Source organism: Trichoplusia ni, chromosome 20 (assembly GCF_003590095.1).
Source record: "Trichoplusia ni isolate ovarian cell line Hi5 chromosome 20, tn1, whole genome shotgun sequence".
Taxonomy (NCBI): domain Eukaryota; kingdom Metazoa; phylum Arthropoda; class Insecta; order Lepidoptera; family Noctuidae; genus Trichoplusia; species Trichoplusia ni.
Window position 1 is genome coordinate 4,264,307 of NC_039497.1, and position 20,039 is coordinate 4,284,345.

The 20,039-nt window shown below is 37.2% G+C and overlaps 1 protein-coding gene across 4 annotated transcripts; it reads right to left on the reverse strand.

Moving 5' to 3' along the window:
- Window positions 1–945: 945 nt before the first annotated feature.
- LOC113503982 (quinone oxidoreductase) lies at window positions 946–18,988 on the reverse strand. Of its 4 annotated transcripts, none has more exons than XM_026886124.1 (5): window positions 18,854–18,988; window positions 13,762–14,503; window positions 13,224–13,371; window positions 12,384–12,536; window positions 946–9,357 (listed from the first exon to the last, which is right to left on the reverse strand). In XM_026886124.1, exons 2-5 carry the CDS (start codon window positions 14,493–14,495, stop codon window positions 9,241–9,243), a joined length of 1,152 nt encoding a protein of 383 aa, XP_026741925.1. In that variant the 5' UTR covers window positions 14,496–14,503; window positions 18,854–18,988; the 3' UTR covers window positions 946–9,240. The 4 variants fall into 4 exon arrangements, with proteins under 4 accessions (XP_026741925.1, XP_026741926.1, XP_026741928.1 ...); XM_026886125.1 differs by lacking the exon at window positions 18,854–18,988 and adding an exon at window positions 18,361–18,838; XM_026886127.1 differs by lacking the exon at window positions 18,854–18,988 and adding an exon at window positions 14,770–16,696.
- Window positions 18,989–20,039: the final 1,051 nt, after the last annotated feature.

Sequence of the window (20,039 nt, forward strand, 5' to 3'; positions counted from 1 at the left end):
TGCCGGATACATTGTTTTGCTGTTGAGACAGACATTCACAAATAGGTACAACAAACACTAGAAGATAATACGCAACAATATTAGAAAATTCAAAAGGCTATTCAGGAACATAGGCGAGGATATTTCCGATGGCTATACGTTTGCTTAAAATACAACGCTCTGGTTCACAAAAGCGCAATGGATGCCTTATGAATGTGGGTTTGAACATCTTGCGCACTTTATAGGTTTTCACTTTTTTACAAGTTTAAATACGAGTTGAAAAAAGCTATCGTAGTTTACACCCAGGAACAAGTAAAGCTTTTTTTTTATTGTGGATTCAGAAACATTCTGGACGCCTCCTTTTGAGTCAACAGTTTAGGATTTTAGATACTAAAACATGGGGAAAATCTAAGACAAGCAGAAAAACTCAAAGGGTAAGATGAAAGGCTGCAGGAGTTTACCCACTAGAGCCGGGAGTGAGGTTCGAAAAGAAGTTTTGACGCAGGCCCAAGTACCATCACTCAGAAGATTATATCGAGAAAATGTTTTTTGGATGCATTGTTTTTATTTTCTTATTGTATTTTAATTAAAGTTTATATAAATTTCATTGCAGTTTACATCGTACATTTTATTAACAATTTTATTTCCTTTAAACATCTTTGTTTGGTGATATTTTATTTTGACATTTCTTCATTCCACTTACTTATGGCCAACATTGTGTCAAGAAATTGCATTTTTTTCTCAAATAAAAAAACAAACCCAATTATTAAAGCTACTACTACTAAGGAATATTTAAACTACGACCACGAAACAAAAAAATAGACACCTGAAGCCTGTAGTGACCCTTCACCGCTTTCTAACTGCTGAAAAGCAACAAGTTTAACAAAAAAAAAAACGACCGACAACCTCATTCCTTATCAAATGACAGCAACAACTAAGCAATAAAGGGGAAATAAAACAAAAATAACAAACTTTAAATGACTTTATTTAATAAAGATACATTAACAATTAGTGACATACAGTTGTCCACTTAACATTAAACTTAGATCAGATAGAATACCTGTCTATAAAATACATATGTGTATGTACTATACTCGAAACATCTTTGATACCAATCGTCCTGACTAGGCGTATAAATTTTAACAATGTCTTTAGACAATCATCATAAATATAACATTATATAACACATGGAACACAGACATGTAGATGGAAGAGATGGAAGACATGTAGAGGTTTTACTGAAACCAGAGTCATCGAATTCGATTCATACGAATTTAAAATAATTGGAAAGAGTTAAATTTCAAAACTGACCGAAAGATTTCTTTACCGTTGTTTATGCATGCGAAAATCAAACAACTAGGCATCATTTTTATTTTATTTTTTTGAAGACAACAGAGCGTCGAAAATTAGACTGCGAAGCCAAAGTAGAGCCACGCGCGTATCCTTAGCGCCACTTCCTTCTATTTCTATGTTCCATGCTATCACGACAATACTTGTTGACAGTGTGACGTCACGCCGACAATGAAACTAAGAATAGATTTGTGCCAATTACACTGCGAGTGCACTGATACGTCATTATAACTAATGTTCATTAAATCTAAATTACATTATGCAGAGAACTTTATACAGAAAAAGACACTTGTGTCAATATTCATTTGTGACCTTCCGGGCGTCGACGTACTCGAATACGATCGATATTTACTACGATACTAGTCTAAATATATTACTAAATAATAAAGCTACGTATTATGCGAATATTAGGTATACACTGTATTGACTAATTATAAAATGATTACGATAAATTGCACCGTCTTACACATCGACGTACTATAAGGATAGTAAAAAACATATATGAAAAGTTTTCCCGACTTCCAAGTGGCGATTTAGCACGCCAAATACGTATGATGTATATCAATTTAATCCAATTAAAAAGTCATACTTTAATTATGTATTTAATTAATATAACAACAGCGTTTTCAAACCATCGTGGGGAAACTAATAACATTAATTAAAATAAATTGAATATGTGATTGTACGTCAATAAAATTATATAATATCGAATAAACTCTAAAATAAAAACATAAAACAACACGAAAGATGATTACATTTAAAAGAAATAAAAGTGTTCAAGATTTCCCCAAATATGTGGTCATAAAATATATCCTCTGTACTATGAGAGCGTGACAATCAACGTCTTTTATTAAAATATATCTTACTACATGTATAATGGTGTTTTTTAATCAATTCCTGAATTACCTTGGTACTTATTCATATTTTTAACAATAAGGTTATAAAATAGTTCTATTCCTGTGTAAATTACTTAATCGACCCTTTCGCGAGTGATTTTGGGGCAACAAATACGTACCTGCCATCATGCTTTTACTATTTATTTGGCGTAACCGGTTCTCTTTGTTAAGGTCAGGTTTCAATTCACAACTGGCAACCGCACTTTACAAATCCACAACCCACAACGACTGGGTATCACAGCCCCCCATCGACACAAGCTTTTTTCGGTAGTTACCTAATACAGAACTCGTGAAAGGGTTTGAGTATACTACGACTATACTTGCAGGCATGGGCGACAAACATAGCTAATAGGAAAATATACCTCTCAAACTTTGTAGGCTAACCAGAATATATTTATTAAATATAAATATACGTATACTACATAAACTTTTAAAATTTTCAGAAACGTTTATCAACAGTTGCTACGCATTTATAGACTAATCGATTGCTTTATGGGAAGACGACAATTTTTAGTCACCTATGTGTTATTATATTTTTGATTTGGCTCACAATTTTTTTTTGTACTGTAATAGAACAATATTAGAACTAAAAAGCAATTAATTTGATTATAAAATACACACCAGTATCTTTCTTGATCCTCGACGCAAAAACGACAGGATTTTTTTTTCTGTCTTTGGCGTTATAGCTCCTTTATTGTGACAGAAATTTTCCTGCCAAATTAGCCATCGGTTCAGTCTGTACATTTGGAAAATACAGCTGTCCCACACCGAAATAAATTCACAAAGCTCGATACATTCTCATATACACATTGCTAGTAGTTATAATTTCAGTTCAACATGTCATGTGATGACACTGTCAATTTAGTTTAATCTGCAATCACATGCCCACACCGACAATATGTCTAATGTGTCTACTCTATTGGCTTTCCTATAAGGCCAGTATTCGCACCTCCTTACATGTTATACGGCCTTCTTACTAAATAGATGGTAACTTTTTCACCGTGATGCCTACATTTTAATCTAGTGTGACTCTAGTGTGACATTCGTGTGACGTTCATGTCTTGATGGCAATCACCGCTGGCGCTAGCTGGGACCAACAAAATCAACACTTTAAGAGGTGGTGATCCCGAATAAAGATTTCGCTTAGCGGTCTTGATTTTAGATACTTGACGTTTTACCGGACTGCGAAAATTGAATCTTTTATACATAGACTTGGCACTGATTACTAGCTTTTTGAACTGAGTTATTTCTGCCAGAAAATACAAATGCAACCCAAGATATATTTTTTCTTGAATAAGTATTTCCAAATATTTCAACATCCACTATATGGGGTATGGTTAAGTGAGCTGTAGTTCGAGAAATAAGAGTGAGTTGGAAGTGAGTGGCCCGGCCGTAAGCCAGGCTAAGCCTAGGAAGATACTACACTAGTTAGTCAGTGTTTACTTAAACATAATGCCGCAGAGCTCATCGAATGACAAGAGAAATGTACAAACTTATCATACCTACGATAATCACTAAAATCTAAATTAACATAATTATAAAAATCTAAAATAAAACTGAAAGCTTTTATATTTATTTGTACGTTCTAATATCAAAATCGAATTGTTCGAATTGCAAATCTTTTGGCGTCTGACAGTTCAAGTAACGAGGAATCCTTCAGGCTATCGATTTCTAAGAGTCAACAAAACCAGATTCTTTCTGGTCTTGTTGACCCTTAGAAATCGATGTGTTGACAGGTGAAGCCGCGGAATTCATGTTATACTGAATATGGCTCGTTACACTGGCATAGCAGGATGGTAGATACTAAGCGTGTGGTCATTCTATGGTATTAGCGGTATACAATTCTGCTTCCTAGCAATGGGCATAGGGAGACATTAATAAATTTTGCCGATGACGGTTTAGACAAAAAAAAACAGATCAGAAAAAATCAGAATCCTTTACTTAATTGAGTTATAAATGCCATGAAACGACTGCTTGGATAGCAAAGCGAAACACCAGACCAGAACACATATAGCCCGATGTGCTGCAAGCTGGATCCCCGTATGGGGATTTGTGTGATCTGGATTTTTAGGTGCGTCATTTAGATTGTATTGGTAAACGCCATTGGGATATGTGATCCTATCTACAAGCGAGGGCTACTGGGTGAGAGGATACACAATAATCCTCGGTGCCTATTCAACTCGTTCCTACAAGCAGATGCGATCACGATCTAAATTGGCGACTGTATAATTTGACCCATCCTTCGTGCGTTCTGACGCGTAAACTGACGGTTTTTATTTTTGACATTACCAAATGTTCTTCGTTCCTTGAATTGCGCACGTGCGATGGAAACTCGTTATATAAATGTGCACAGCCAATGATGTAGCAATATTTATTAAAATACAAATAATTAAATGTTTTAGGCAAGCGTGGCGATCAATTGTAGACCATTTGACGGGAAACTTCCAAAGGGCGCAGCTGTTAGAGGTTTATAGGCTGGTATTACTATTAATTAGGACGCAAACGTTGGATAAACCAGCTGCTGGTGAAGAATCAGCTTCAGATTTGTTTTTGTGTTAATTGAACGATTACACAAGAAACAAAATAAGCGAAATCAATAATTAATAATTATTGGTATAAAAAAATAGTAGAAATTATAAATACGAATAGTATATGACAAAATAAAACTTTTTTTTCTAAAACGCCCCCTTTACTTAAGGGCTGTGTTACTTTTAGAAGGTTTGTCCAAAAATTCTGTTACTGTCATACGACCCAGTCATTTCCTTACAGATCCGAGAGTGCAACAATGCCAGGCCAGCTTACGAAGTCTCCACACGGAAGTACTCAATATGCTATTATCTCTATCTGAAGTTGCACGGACGCATGTAACCGGTTGCTCCAAAACATTGCGGTCATCCGCTTACAAACGATTCGACCGTCACTAATGCGTGCAGAAAAGTATTGGATTTGGGTCGTTTGGATAATTGTAAAGGTAAGGTAGGCACTCAGACCATATGGATTTTTTCTCATACATTATCGCCAGACATTGGGAAAGAATGTTATACTGGAAAAAGATAAGTCAGAGAAAAGCAGCAATGCGCAAATCTCCATGAACTTTTATTAGTAATTTAGGCGTTCGCAAAACGATTTTTCTGAACACATTCACATGACTTAGCATTGATCTTAATCTCAGCATGTTTGTATGCAGTATCAGTTCATGTCACAAGTCACAACGCTAAATATAGCCTCTTGCGATATCGTTTGTTTAGTTTCTAATTATCAAGTTTACACACTGCAAGTGGACTTGAGGCGTTACAATGTATTCGAGGTTAAAATTCTGACGTCATTCTGTTAGATAATGATTATGTGGATAGCTTATGGCCTTATATCTGGTTATTTTTCCTCTTGCTTTCCTAATTTACCTGTTACCCTATATTGGTTTTATGCTTTGCGCTATGCTGTTGCTATTTTTACCCGGCATGTTGGTTCCCGGTTTTACTAATGTAGGTCCTTGTTCAACTATGCTGGTTTGTTTCCGAGAGTCTAGCATACGGAACGTTAGACCCTTGAACCCGTATTTTGCTTCCAAGTTTCTCGTTATAGTATCTTTGTTTCCCTATTTTGCAGACATTTACTATTTAATGAGCACTTCAAATTTAGGCCACTTTAAGTCATTCACAATATACGTAGTCAATTAAGAAGAATTTAGGTCCAAATTAAATTTAAAATCTTAAAACTACTTAAATCGTCATAATATGAAAATTAAATTCTCCTCCTTTTGAAATTAATAAAAAATACTGTTAATATCACCAACCAATAAACATATTGAAAATTGAACAATTTATAACGTCGCTCGTCGCCAAAACAAAAAGGGATCAACTTGCGACATAAGACGCGACCTATTTAAAGTGTTTACGCTATCCCCCGGAATTTAAAATCCAAAATACATACATACATTCATAGTTGACACGGGATTAGCTGCATTTGGTAGTCGAACGGTATGCCCGTTGCATATATCAATTTTTACATACATATGTCACGACCGAAAATAGTTTAAAGATTTCTCTTTCGAGCGTTTTTTCACATCTTATGGCACAAATTCCTTCTATATTTGCCTCGGTCAAGTAATAACTTTCATAAAACTGAACGTTCTATCGATATACATAATACATATTATACATTATTTATTCTTACAAGCCTACAAGTAATCTCTAATAATTAAAGCATAAACACGCGGATTTTTTTCCAAATTCTAACCTAATAATAACTAACTAATACTAGAAAATTTTAATCGTATACAATATTAATAAAATAAACATAATTTCCAATATAAGAATCAGTCACACTATCGCCGATAGCTCAAGGATTTCAAACTTAATTTTAGAAGAATGTATCGCTATGTTATGAATCAAATAAGGCGAAAACTTCCGTATCTACCACAGGTGTTCAGTCCTGTTCGCGACATCTCACAAAACAGCCATTACAGCCTTATTTAAATAGGGTTAAGATATATAAATTGAAAAAAGTATTTGGAATAAATCTATCGATTGCCCTTGTTGACGCACTGACCAAAACTGGGCGTTTACGAGATCTATAGATCGTTTTAGCCATGATTGGTTTTAAATTTCACATAGTATTGGGCACTTAGTACTCATCTCTGCAACTAATGAATCTCTGCACCTGGCACGCTACCAAAATTTCAAGACAAGAAAAATGTATCAACCGAATTCATACACGGTCGCTTGAAGAATTGGCGAGAGCTGTTAATACCCGAGTTTTTGGAATGAAAACATCAAAGTTGGCATAAGGGGATAGCATGATACATACGTATATCTAATAAAACACTCATAGTACGAACCCATACTAATTCTGAGAGACCAAAAAGTGAGAGATTGTGAAAGCCGATTTAAATGAGATCTAATATGGGAGTTACTGCGCGGCCTAGTATCCTAGGGCACTAGCTCCTATACTGATGATATTTAACTAAAGTAAACCTTGATGTGGATCACTAATAATTTTTAAATTTAAAAAAAAATAAAACGCTTTCTGAAAACCAATGTTAAACATTTATAAAAATAGTTTTTTCTGTATTTATTTGTCTTACTTAATTCAATACCTAAGCAAAGGGTGTAGGCCCCTAGGCCACCAGACGAAAATAGACTAGGACACTAGACCCTACGATTCGAGGAACGTAGCCTAGAACTCTAGGACACTTGCCTAGAACTGTAGGACCTAGTAACCTAGGGAGCTAGACCCAAGGACCCTAGTAGGCTAGGGCTGACAGGCTGCGCGACCCATCCTCGTCTGAGGACGTCGCGCAACAGCCTGAGTACGAGCTGAGCGAGGCGCATGCACGACGCCGCTCTCTGAGGCGCGCGTACAGCGGCCGCGGAAACAGCCGCGCGCCGCACTCGGACGCGAACGCGGATGTCGCACGACACCATCGAGAACAGGACGCTGAATATCACATCGATACTAATCGATACAACTCTCGCCTCCGTATCGAGTCATACGATCAGATGCAATGATTTTTCTTACATTTTACGCTTCAAACGATTTTCTATTCGATACTTTTATGATCGATTTATACCGTAAGACGGTCTGGAATGGATGACGTTAGTAATCGGGCGCATTCGCTTCCCTTCGTTACAGTCACTTAAAGGTTTTTTGGTAAAGCAGCGAGAGGCGGTCCTGTCTGTCATCGTACGAATAGAGCAAGGTGATACAAGGTGAAATTTATGACATATATACCAATAATACTGAAAATGTTACTTTAAAATTCATATGAAATTAGATAACCACCACATACAGATAGTCATAGAAATACTAACACAACACATATACATCTCATGAAATTAGCTCAAAAAGAAATCTTAAAAATACTCGTCGTTCAAATAAGTTTATTTGATAAAGTAAGCAAAGTTAAAATTTGTTAAAATATATATGATCGAAGAGTTTACGTTAAGTGTATTTTCCTAGCGCCGCAAGATATACAATTTTAGTATAGAACGATATATAAATGATAATATAATACAAACATCCAATAGCTAATAGTCTCAAACAAAGGAATTAAAACGGTGTAGGGTAACGCAGGTCACGAGTTCAGTTTATAAGAGGTTCGAGTTCGTTCGGGGTAATAATGACCACATCTAGGTATGATAGTAGTTCTGTACTAGGCGAGTCTGGCTGGCGAGTAACCACCGCGTATGCCATGAGAAACACTCTGGCCGGGCGCGGGACACGACACACCTTATTACACGTAGCCATTAGATTACCAAACACAACACCTTTAAAGAAACTTACAGATACGCCTCAGTATCATGTGCCAAATTTTCAGAGCAGTCACTTTTAATGTCATCGTTATTTAAATACGTCAAGTATCAAAATTATATCAAACACCGCTCAGCTAGGGAATATGAGTCTAATGGAGACGTCAGCAGTGAATACAAGTGTAAATAGTTCGCTTAGCATACAATTAAAAAAATTGCATAAAGCTATTAGGTTCCAGAGTTTTGAGGTTTTGGGATCCTAAAATCTTTTACCGTCACTCAAATATATAATACAGCAGAGTAAGAATGATCACAAAACATTCGCAAAACAGTACAAAGCGGTAGGGGACTAAAACAAAAGTGATGAAGATGAACTGGCCCGAACAGTGAAGAATTATATAAAATAACAGCTTTACAACTGGTACAAGAGGCTTTGGTGTATTGCTATCAAAGTGAGATACCTTAAAAATAACACGTTTTTTCGAACTTAAAATCTAAAGATAATAATTTCTGTAGTCAGCGTCTGCTATTGCCCCGACGGGTCTGTCGTTTCCCCGAAGCCTGATTCAGAAACGTGTTCGAAGTCAACCAAGTGAACCAATTCAGGCAGAGTTCTAGAAGTTTCTTTCCAGTTCGCTCTGGTCCGCTCGCCGGGTCCGCTTCAACGTCCAATCGTCCAAATGTTGACAGCTCTAAACTATACGTGCTACGTACCGTCTAATCTAAGCAAAACATGAGAGTTGCGTGCGGGCTGGTGTCGGACGAGCCTAGTCGATGTTGTGGAACTTGAGGATGGCTCGGCCTTGGATCTCGGAGTTGCAGAGCTTCCTCACGACCTCCTGGGCGTCCTCGGCCGGGAACACGGAGTGCGGCGGCGGCTCGATCTGTGCACAAACCGTACTTCTTATGACCGAGCAACGTGATGCAAAATATATATTATATTTCCTTTCTTTAACCTTAAACATATTAATTACATTTTCAAATATACCGGCAACGGGAACAGGGCCCAAGCTGCCGGTGGTTAGGGCTCCAGAGAGAGGAACCTGTTCACAATACGTGCCGTGTTTAGAAGTACCGCTTTCTGAATCAAACCCTTAATCCAGACGCCCAACGAGAGCCTCTTAAGATGTTGGTCGAGGCTCTTGGCTATGAAGCCATTGGCCCTCACTTATTATTATTTATATCTCTTCATTTTTTCGGAATAACTTTATGAGAAGACACCGGACACAGGTTCAACATGCATAGGCCTTATTGAGAATTTTAATCTATTTTTTGTTAGGTTATCTATCAGGGGCCATCCAACCCTGATCGGAAAACAGCCCTACTCAAATCGATACAATAGGCAAGCGGTACGGTGCTGAAATAAAGACCGCAGCAGTCAATTTTATAACAACCCTTTTACTTAATACTCGAATAAAAATGTTATTTTAATGCTTTTATTAAAAACAAAACCATAAAAGGAACAGCAACTGAATTCGGTACCGCTTCATAGAAAGTATGTACATCTAAACTGTTCAGACAAATTATTGTCATATTGATTTGGTGATCAATTGTTCGCACTCCCATCGCACCGACCTAATACATTCGTCCTACCTGACTTTACACAAGGTTGACTCTGATCGCAAACAACAACCAACAGAACACTACCCTTATAACGATAAGATAAGGTTCAAATTTGTACTACACATGCAAAGAAAGTCTACTACTCAAAATCGACTTTATCACATGACAATAAGATTCAAAGTCCTCCTAGATGACAAACTACGTCGGATTCTCTAATTGGTCTTTCCGATTCCCGGCCAAGTGGTCTATAGTAGTGATATTATTTATACAAATACGTAAGTAACAACTGTCGGCTTCGAATTTACAACACATGTTTTTAGATCTTGAAAATCCTGACGCATTTACAATCAAAATACAAGCATTAAGAAGGAAACATGATACTAGAATATAAATCTGAAAATTTGTAAAGCCATCATTAGATATTAACAAAAATTTTGATAAAATTAATTTAAGAATAAGATCGGCCTATACAAAATTACACACTAATCAGACTGAAGAAAATATAAGTTTCAATTTTTTTAAATGAATCCGTCTCAAGTTTAAAACTACGTAAATAATATTAGTCTAAAAATAATCACAAAAATAATCTAAATTTAATCAAACAACGGCATCTTTAAATGGTGCTTGTAAAATGAATTGGACAACGAAACATCAAAATAAAAAACTAAAAAAGAACAAGTAAAGGAATATGAAAATTAGTTTTCTCTGCCAAATTTTAAACATACCAGAGAAAGGGTATTTACACGCACTTTACATTTTCATTACCGCATATTAGTTTATAAAAAAATCTACAAATTTAACTGACCGATTTGTAGAAAAAAAATAGAATACACCAAAAACAAAATCCATAAAAAACAACAGAACACAATAATATAAAACAGCACTTTAAAAAAGAAAAGAATTTCGCATAAGATGAAAAAAATAAATAGAAATAAAATCTTACGCAAGCGGCTTCATCGATGGACGCGGAGCGAGACACTCATGCGGTGCTATCGACATGGAAACAGAAACACGATTGCACTGGCGACATGCACCGCCGCGACTCAAATATCCACCGGCTATTGAAAAGTTAACACTGCAATTGGATGAATTGGTTTAAATTGGCCGTGCATTGAGGGAGTGAATAGCCCCTTGTGAATCAATCAGTGCAGCTCTATTCATAAGCTGTGTATATATAGGATGATGGCGCGTGGGGTCAGCAGTCCGTCGGCCGCGACCCGGCCTCGGCAGCCGCCGCCTTCCACGAAGGCTAGGAGGTAGCCGATACACTCCATGTTCACCTTTGATACCTACACGGACCTACCGTTTCCGAACGCCAGGATGACTTTAGGCTACGTAACAAATATTGAGAGCAGTTCCAACCAATAAGAAATTGGTCAATATTTCTCCAGTTTTTGCTCCGTAGCTTCTCGGTTCGGAGTCCTGTTAGGGATTAGGTCTATGCAGGAATCAAAGGTGAGCCTAGAGCTTATCAGTTGCTTCTGATCCTTCGCGGGTATGACGATGTTGACGACAGATGGCGTGGTGGCGGCCGATGGACTGAAAGATAACCTATCATACGAATTTGACTGAAGAGTCTTCATACTCTAAATAGGGTTCATTGTCTCACGTAGACCTTATTAGAGGAAAGATCTGATCCGGTCTGACCTTTAGACAAAGACTACATCTCCGAGCGCGATCGCCGATCGATTCAGCCAAATGTATTGAATTGACAAGTTTTTTAGATGATACGAAAAAGGTAGCTTGACAACTTGTCTAACGACTGCACTGATACGCCAATCCCCTAAACCGCGACGTCTAATAGATTTCACGTAAGACAAGCATTTGTGTGATCTGGGTGTCTTAATGCATGTCGTTTTTTGTAAGAATTAAATTGAACCTGATAGTTAACTTTATATCCGTAAGGCTGGACGGTTTTCCCGTTAAAATTTCAATATTAAATGCTCTCGATGATGAATAAATATTTATGGATCAACCGATTTGCACAAGAATGATATTCTTTACGTCATGGGTTCGATAGGGGTCACTCCACCCAAAGGCAGATTTAAAAAGATGGTCTTTTGGTGTAGAAGGGGAGGGGGATAAACGCCACTCCTGATATGCACAGTCAACACGAAATAAACAAAAAAAGTGAAAAATAGGTCTTTAGATTTTTTCTATATCAATAATGCTGAAATTACGCAGTGTTCAATAGTCAGCGTCACAGAATACGTAATTGAACTCCTCCGAAGCGATATTTTACCTCACCAAAGACTTTTACGGAAAAAGATCTAGCTCTTCTAGCCGCCTTCCCAGTGTTTCGGTAACGCCACCAGCTAAAATCAAGGAATGATTCTCATGTCCTCACCTCGCCCCGCGCCACTAACGTGACCAGTTCCTTCAACTGCTCTATGGAGCCGTTCGGCACGACGACTATGTTCACATTCGACTCCTCCACTTTCTTCGCGAATTTCGGCTGGAGTTTTTCACCGACGTCCTCGGTGACAAGTACTACACCACCCTGTGAAAGAGGCACAGCTGGTGAGATCTAGCGAATATCGTTGGGAAATATGTAGGCTTTAGGTTTTAGACTTTACAGTATCGCTTTTGTTGTGCGACTTGTTAAGCGTTGAGAGTACACAATGGATTAGGAGAATATATATTAAAGTCCTTAATAAGAATAAGTGGAATTCCTAGTCGCTTATATCACATCAAGCCTACACCCGTCGACCACTCAAGATAGAGCAGCAACTATACGTGTATCTTACTCTTACCTTTAAATCTTCCTCTTTTATGTAAGTCATGCTGATCTTAAATAGGCAAAAAATAAGTCTAACGGCACTTGGGAAGTGGGGATTATGAAACAATGCAACGGTTTACTCCTGCATTAAGGGATGGCCCGACTAGTTTCGTATCCAACCAGAGTGCCACCAAATCATGAGCTGACGTGCGAAGTAATCCGTTGCATCATTTCATAATGAGAAATTCTCACGACATTTACTACTATCTAATATTATAAAATTCTCGTGTCACGGTGTACGTAGTTGAACTCATACGAAGCGGCTCTACTGATTCTCATAACATTTTGTCTGCATATTGGATGGGTCTGAGAATCGGGCAACAATTATTTTTAATACCCCATTTTTCTCTGTCGCTTGGTACAGCTAGTAAAGATTAATAAAAGCGTGTTATAAATGATCAATCTTACATTAGCGAGGCACTGTAGCGAGCGATGCAGAGACCGGGAGGTGGTACCGAAGTTGAGAACGACGTCGACGGGACCGCCGCACGCGTCCGTCGTGCGCTCGATCAGCTGCTTCTCGTACAAGTCCTCCGTCCACTGCACCACGTTCACTCTGACACAAGAGCAACGCTGCCTTAATCATACATTAACAATAACAAAATCATTTTTTAGAATTATTCAAAAGAAGAAGACTCCCGCATCAAAGAATTGAATCCTTGTGTAGCGGTGGTTTCACAAACATTCAAGTCACACCACTGATGTGATGTCGGGCGTGGTGACCTCAACCAATGTGCAATACAGTGATATGATTTGAACCTACGCTCGGTAAACAGCTACACAAAGAGTTAAATCTCGATTGCTGCTCGATTGGCACAACCAAAATCGTTTTAGGACAAAGCCTGCAGCAGATCACGACACAAAGATAGATGAACAGATTTACTGCCACAGACTAGTCATATAGTCTGGGCGGTTTTTAGAAAAGGGAAGAAAAGTGGTAACTCACTCGTCACACCCCTTGGCCAGTATGAAGCCCTCGTCCTTGAGCGTGGCGACGCAGATCCTGATGCGGTTGCTATACGCGCCGTGCTTGAAGTGATGTGTGGCGATGCGCAGCGCCCACAGCGCCAGCCCGCCCGTGCCCACGATCAGAACCGTCGTGCTGTCCTTCTTAGAGGGCCCGTCCAACACCCGCTTGAGACACTCGCCCGCAGTGTACACCGTGTTCATCGCTAATAACGCCCCAGTAGGCAACATGGCCGCCACACTCAGCGGCAGCTGATCAGGTATGGGCACCAAACATTTGAAATCTGGCACGACTATATACTCGGCATAACCGTTCGGAACTCCCTCGTAAGGGTACAAAACGATCCTGCTTCCTTCTTTAATACCGTCGAGTTTCTCGGCTGCTTTGCCGATCGCGTCGACGACGCCAGCGACCTCGTACCCTGGGAACAAGGCGCCGTCCCTTAAACCTATATGCGCGGGCGTAGTGTGGGTGTGGATGCCGAAGTTCTCCATTTCGCCGGAGAGACTGCCTATGGAGGATATGGAGGAGGTACTGCAGACGGAGGCCGAGCGGGTGGGCCTGGACTGGCGGTAGCAAGCGCCGGCGTACACCACGCGGATGCGAGCGCCGTACATCGGTACGTCGGGAACGGGGACGTCGAAACTGAACACGCACTCGCGCAGCGTCGGCCCGGGGGACTCGATGGAAACCTGTCTGCACAGCTTACTCATTTTTGTATCTGCCAACAAAAGCAAACTTGTTCAAATGTGTTTCTAATTACGCTACACATGATTCATAGTCGTGAAGATGTTAACGGACCTTATCATGCGACACTCACTCGATCAGACAAGAACAAAACAGTTTAATAGAATTATTGAAAACGATAAAACTGCATACAATTCAGAGTCTACAAAAACTAAAGAATAAAATTTAACGTTTAAGGGATTTTCAAAACAATAGCACTAATAATATTGCCCCGACTTATAAATAAAACAAATCACGCACAGTATCGCGTTAAGACGAGATATCCCGAGCAAGTCTCACTCACAACACACGTCTATCAAATACTCAACCACTCGTCATTAACTAATGATCACTTAACGAGAAAGATAATCACGACACATATAGTCTGTGCACTGTAAGTGCATACGATATATCTCAATTAAACGTACTCTACGTGATTGTCCACACATTTATTGAACAGTAGTAAGAAATGATTCAACTTTATATAGACCGACCTTTTGACATTATAACGGGGCGCACGTGACTTGCACGTGATGGAAAAGGGAATGCGTTTCATCTGCCCTCGGAATCAATGTACAGTGAAAAACAAAGTCATGTTAGGTCGATTTCAGACGCATAAGTCCTAGGAACGTTGCCGCGATGATGAGAGCAGAGAGAAACAAACGAAGATTATTTTTTTTAAACACGAAATGTAGCCTGTGTTGTAAGAGAAATGCCAAAAGAAAATGCTTGTCTCAGACTGCTTTAGGCAGCTATCTATCAGCAAGTTTTAATAACATGACAATGATTAATGTTCGTTTCTTTCAAACATTCGAAAATATGATATCTACAAGCGAGTATCCAGAACATGAGAGCTTTGCAAATTGTCCGTCATATCGCGTAATTCTCAATTTAGGTAATGCTATCGCTTAAAACGATAATTTCAGTTAATGACTTGTTCAAAAAAATACTGTCTACTGAAAACTGTTGGACCTTGCTAAATGAATAAATGCATCATTTCTGTGTCTTTGGGAACAAGAAAACAAAACTATTTAAAGTAACAAATTGTGAAATGGAGCCAAATTCGTGACACGACAAGCTTTTGCGAATATTTGTGAAAAACATCAAAACTGTCCACTTTAGTAAATATTTACGTTGCTTGTGAAGGACTAAAAAACTGATTTTCGACACTTTTTAAGATCATTATCTTCAAAACGTCTTGACCGAATTTGATAAGATTATACAGTAGCCGAATTTAGCAAGTAACGCTTGCTTAATCTACCCGAAAAACAATATAGGTAATTATAAAATGAGCACAAAAAACCGCATAGTCAGACTCGAGACACTGACGGCAATAGGAAAAATACAAAAAAAAAAATGGTCGCCCATCAAAGTTATGTCCTTTACAATCGCTGCTTAACCATGATTTTTATTATTAGTATTTGTTATCATAGTGGCAACAAACACACATCATTTATAAATGATTCTACTGTTAGGTCATGTTTCATGCAATACAACCATATGACGGAAGGAAGGATAGACGAAAAGACAGCAAGCAAGTAGTAATAGGGTTACATTCACACCCTAGACGTATGGAACTCTAAAAATGTGATAAAGGAACGCAACTAAACGGAACCAGGAATACATAACGAGAACTCTAATAAAATTTGTATAAAGAGTTTTTACAATGTACCACCTCCTTTATCCGCGCAAACAACGTCACAGGTTCGAACTGGGGTACAACAAGGACATTGCAATTGGCTATATATTCTAAATCGACCGGTATTATCTGGCACTCGTGCGGATTGATTGTGATAGGCAGCTACAATATGCAATGCTTAGTGATAAATTGCAAGCTTCAATTGGAGCGAATCGTCGCCTTCCCGTCATCTACGAGGCGCGAACTTCATGAACCAACTCATATATTCCATATCTATAGGTGGCACAGCATATCAGTTATTAAACCTCAAACTATTTTCGTTTATTGACAATTTAGCAAGCTTGTTAGATACAATACTAACGTATGCTGGCTGAAATTAAAAGGTACATGGAAAGAAAAAACAATTTTATTTCCCAAGATGATGAGATCGAGTCGAAAAAACAGATGTCTTTAGTTTTCTTTAGTGAGTTGAGTAGTATCATATTGTTATATGGTCAGCCATCTATACTTCTATACTAATATATAAAGCTGAAGAGTTTGTTTGTTTGAACGCGCTAATCTCAGGAACTACTGGTCCAAATTGAAAATATATTTTTGTGTTGAATAGACCATTCAACGAGGAAGGCTTTAGGCTATAAACCATCACGCTGCGACTAATAGAAGCGAAGATACAATGGAAAATGTGAAAAAAAACAGGGCGGGTATATGTAAATCATAACTTATCTCTTCTACACACAGTGTTATATAAAATGCAAAATTTATACTTTATCAATCAAAGCTTTTCTATAAATATTTTTTCTTAAATAAAAATAATTATAAATATAAAGTCCATATGTGTTTATTGGTAGTTTGAAACTTTGCCAAATGAAGGATGTTTGATTTTTTTAAGATTAATTTTATCAGTCTAAGAAACTTACTGACTCCAGAAGATGTTAGGACAAACTGAGCAGAACAGCTATCGAATGTCTAAAGACAGTGAATAGAAAGACAAAAGACATTGAACCTACAGCCAAACAGTAACAAACCAAAATTATACCCGTCAGAGTTTTTATGTGCAAGACATTTTTTTTTTCTATTTAATAATACAATAGTTTCCAAACTTAAATGAACTTTGAGAACCTTCAGAGATAATCAAAAATAATGTAATAAACAAAACCTTATCACAACCACGAAATTTGAGTAAATGTATGGATGTTTGTTAAGTTTTCACTCACTAATGACTAGACTTATATTAGTAAAACTGAGTTAGTTGACACAAAAGAATTAGCAGAAATGCTTATTTCACCTTAACTGTATCAAGAACTGAACATATTCTTAACTATAACCAAAAACCATGCAAGCAAAATCAAGAAAAATACGATATATTTCTGATTTTTACCATAAACTTTTTGTTCTTCGTAACTAGAATGTTTGAAGAACAATCACTGATCAAAACATTTGACTAACTCAAGTTCTAATTACAAATATTTAAATATGAATCACAAATGTCAATATCACTGCCAGGAATAGTTCTTTTTTTTAATATTTCAAGGAACTTGTAATCAACCTCCTTTTATAAAACTTTAGTTGTTTACCTGATTATTTTCAATAATTTAATATACCACAATGTTTTCTTATGTGAACTTAGCTGAAAAGACATTTTTCATCTTCACAATGGACATAGGTATTAAAAAAAATATTGAGACTATTAAAAATAATTATAGTGTTGGGTACGGAAAAGGAAATAAAGATCATTTTTCATTTTATAGTAAGTTATCTAAGCCAAAGTCTTTAGTTAATCAGTTACATTTTAAAAATGGTTCAGACTATTTTACTTCAATTTTTTTAACATCATTTTTTATTCCTGTTTTGCAAACTTTTTTTTTAATCATCTGTATTTTATAATTATTTATACATTTTCTCTTTAAGAACTGATTTATTTTATGATATACATCCAACAGTTAATAATAAACATAACAAAAGATATTAAAATTAGTTTTCACTCTTGTTTGTATTAATTTATTCATTATGTAATATGCAGTATAATAGTGAACTTAAGAAATGCGAAGCAAACTGATAAATGACACACATTCAAGAGTGCGGACTTCATTTGTTTTGGTTCAAGATTCTTTGTTCCCAAGGATAAAGGAATATTAACACACTGGTATAGTTACATTCAAACAAGTATTTTAGCCTTAGCACACACGATCACACAACACAATAGTCACACTCACCTCTAAACCAGATTGGCCTAACCGAATTCGTATGTTGCGGACTTTCGAGCACTTTTTAATTGAATATTACATTACCAAAGTAAAGAACGCCGACATCGATACTAAAGTCCACTTAGAGATTCTATGCCTCTAAAAATAGTGAGAGAAAGAGGGGGGACCTGATAACAGGCGGCTGTTTTGGATCCAAGGGCCGGACAATGATCGCGATCACCCTACGCGCGAGTGATACAACGAAAACATTCACAAATTATATAAACATGTGGTGGATGACCTTCCCTTACGCTGAAGGTCACCATGAAATAGCAAAAAACAAACAATGAGCACGCAGGTACCAAACAAAAACACAACAAGAGTATGTTATTAGGGCAAAACCAATAACTCGCTCCAGCTATTACATAAAAAGGTATTTATAACGATATGTAGGCTCTTTTTCTCAAACAATAGAATAATATTTTTTAATCGACGTAAATAAACACCCGAAAACATTTATTACCTTATAATCCTTAAAACGAACACAGTTTTTGTATCAGCGGTAGCTAACTCCGCGTAAATTTTGAAATTCACGTTTTTATTTACAAGGACAAAAAGACAGGAATGACGTCAGTGACGGTTTTTTTTCTTACGTTTCATCACAGATGTTTAATATTTTATAAGAAGTTTTAATTAATCAAATGATTCTGTCAAACGAAGAAAAATGCGTAAAATGAAACGTAACTGTAATATTTTGTAGATGGCAACATGTCGACTACAATGTTGTTAATTATCATAGACTAATTATTATAAACTGTTAAATTATTGTACTCATTATATTGTTTTTTTATTTAAGTGTTTAATATAATAAGGCAGAGTAATAAATGCTATGCTCAGAGGCAGGTTTAATAAATCTTCTACCCGAGATTTTCGAAAATGGAGGCTCACTATTTGTTGTCCAGCATTTTCATATATATCGTCGTTTTTTTAACCCTCATAACCTGGGTTTGGATTATGCTAGAACAACAACATTTTCGGGATATATTATCAATAGCGGACAAGAACTATAAGAACTATTGTATTTAACACAAAAGTAATGAACAGTGAATTAATTTTTCACCTTACGTCTATGTGAATGTAGCGAAAAGGACCAAGTCACATATTTTGACTAAGGTGTAGACTTTGTGAAGTTAGGCCTTGTAGAGTAAGAGCCTGTAGTGTTACAAGCTTGGCGCTACATGAGATCTGATAACTTTCTGACAGTGCGAGTCATATGGGCTGGTCTTGGCAACATTTTACATGAAATTGTTTTTGGTGGGATAAGCAAATCTTCCAATAATAATTGATTCCAATAGTAACTGTTGTTAACTTTTACATCAAGGCACTAAACCAATATAAGTATATTTCACCACGCTAAATTAAACCAATTGAGCGCGAGGAACCGCGGTTCGATTCCAGCGCATGACAAATATTTGTGCGATCCACAAACGCTATATCTGATTGTCTCTGTGCTTGTGAAAATCTCGCGCCACAAAGATAAAATTCCTTATCGTGGGAGTCGTTTTATTTTCAAATAAATAATATATATAATAACAGAAGGAGCAACTACCAGTTCTTGTATATTCTCTCTTTGTTATGATCTCAATGCAGTTTATACCAGAATCCTGCTACAACGCGTCATTATCTTATCTGCTTTCTAATTGACATCT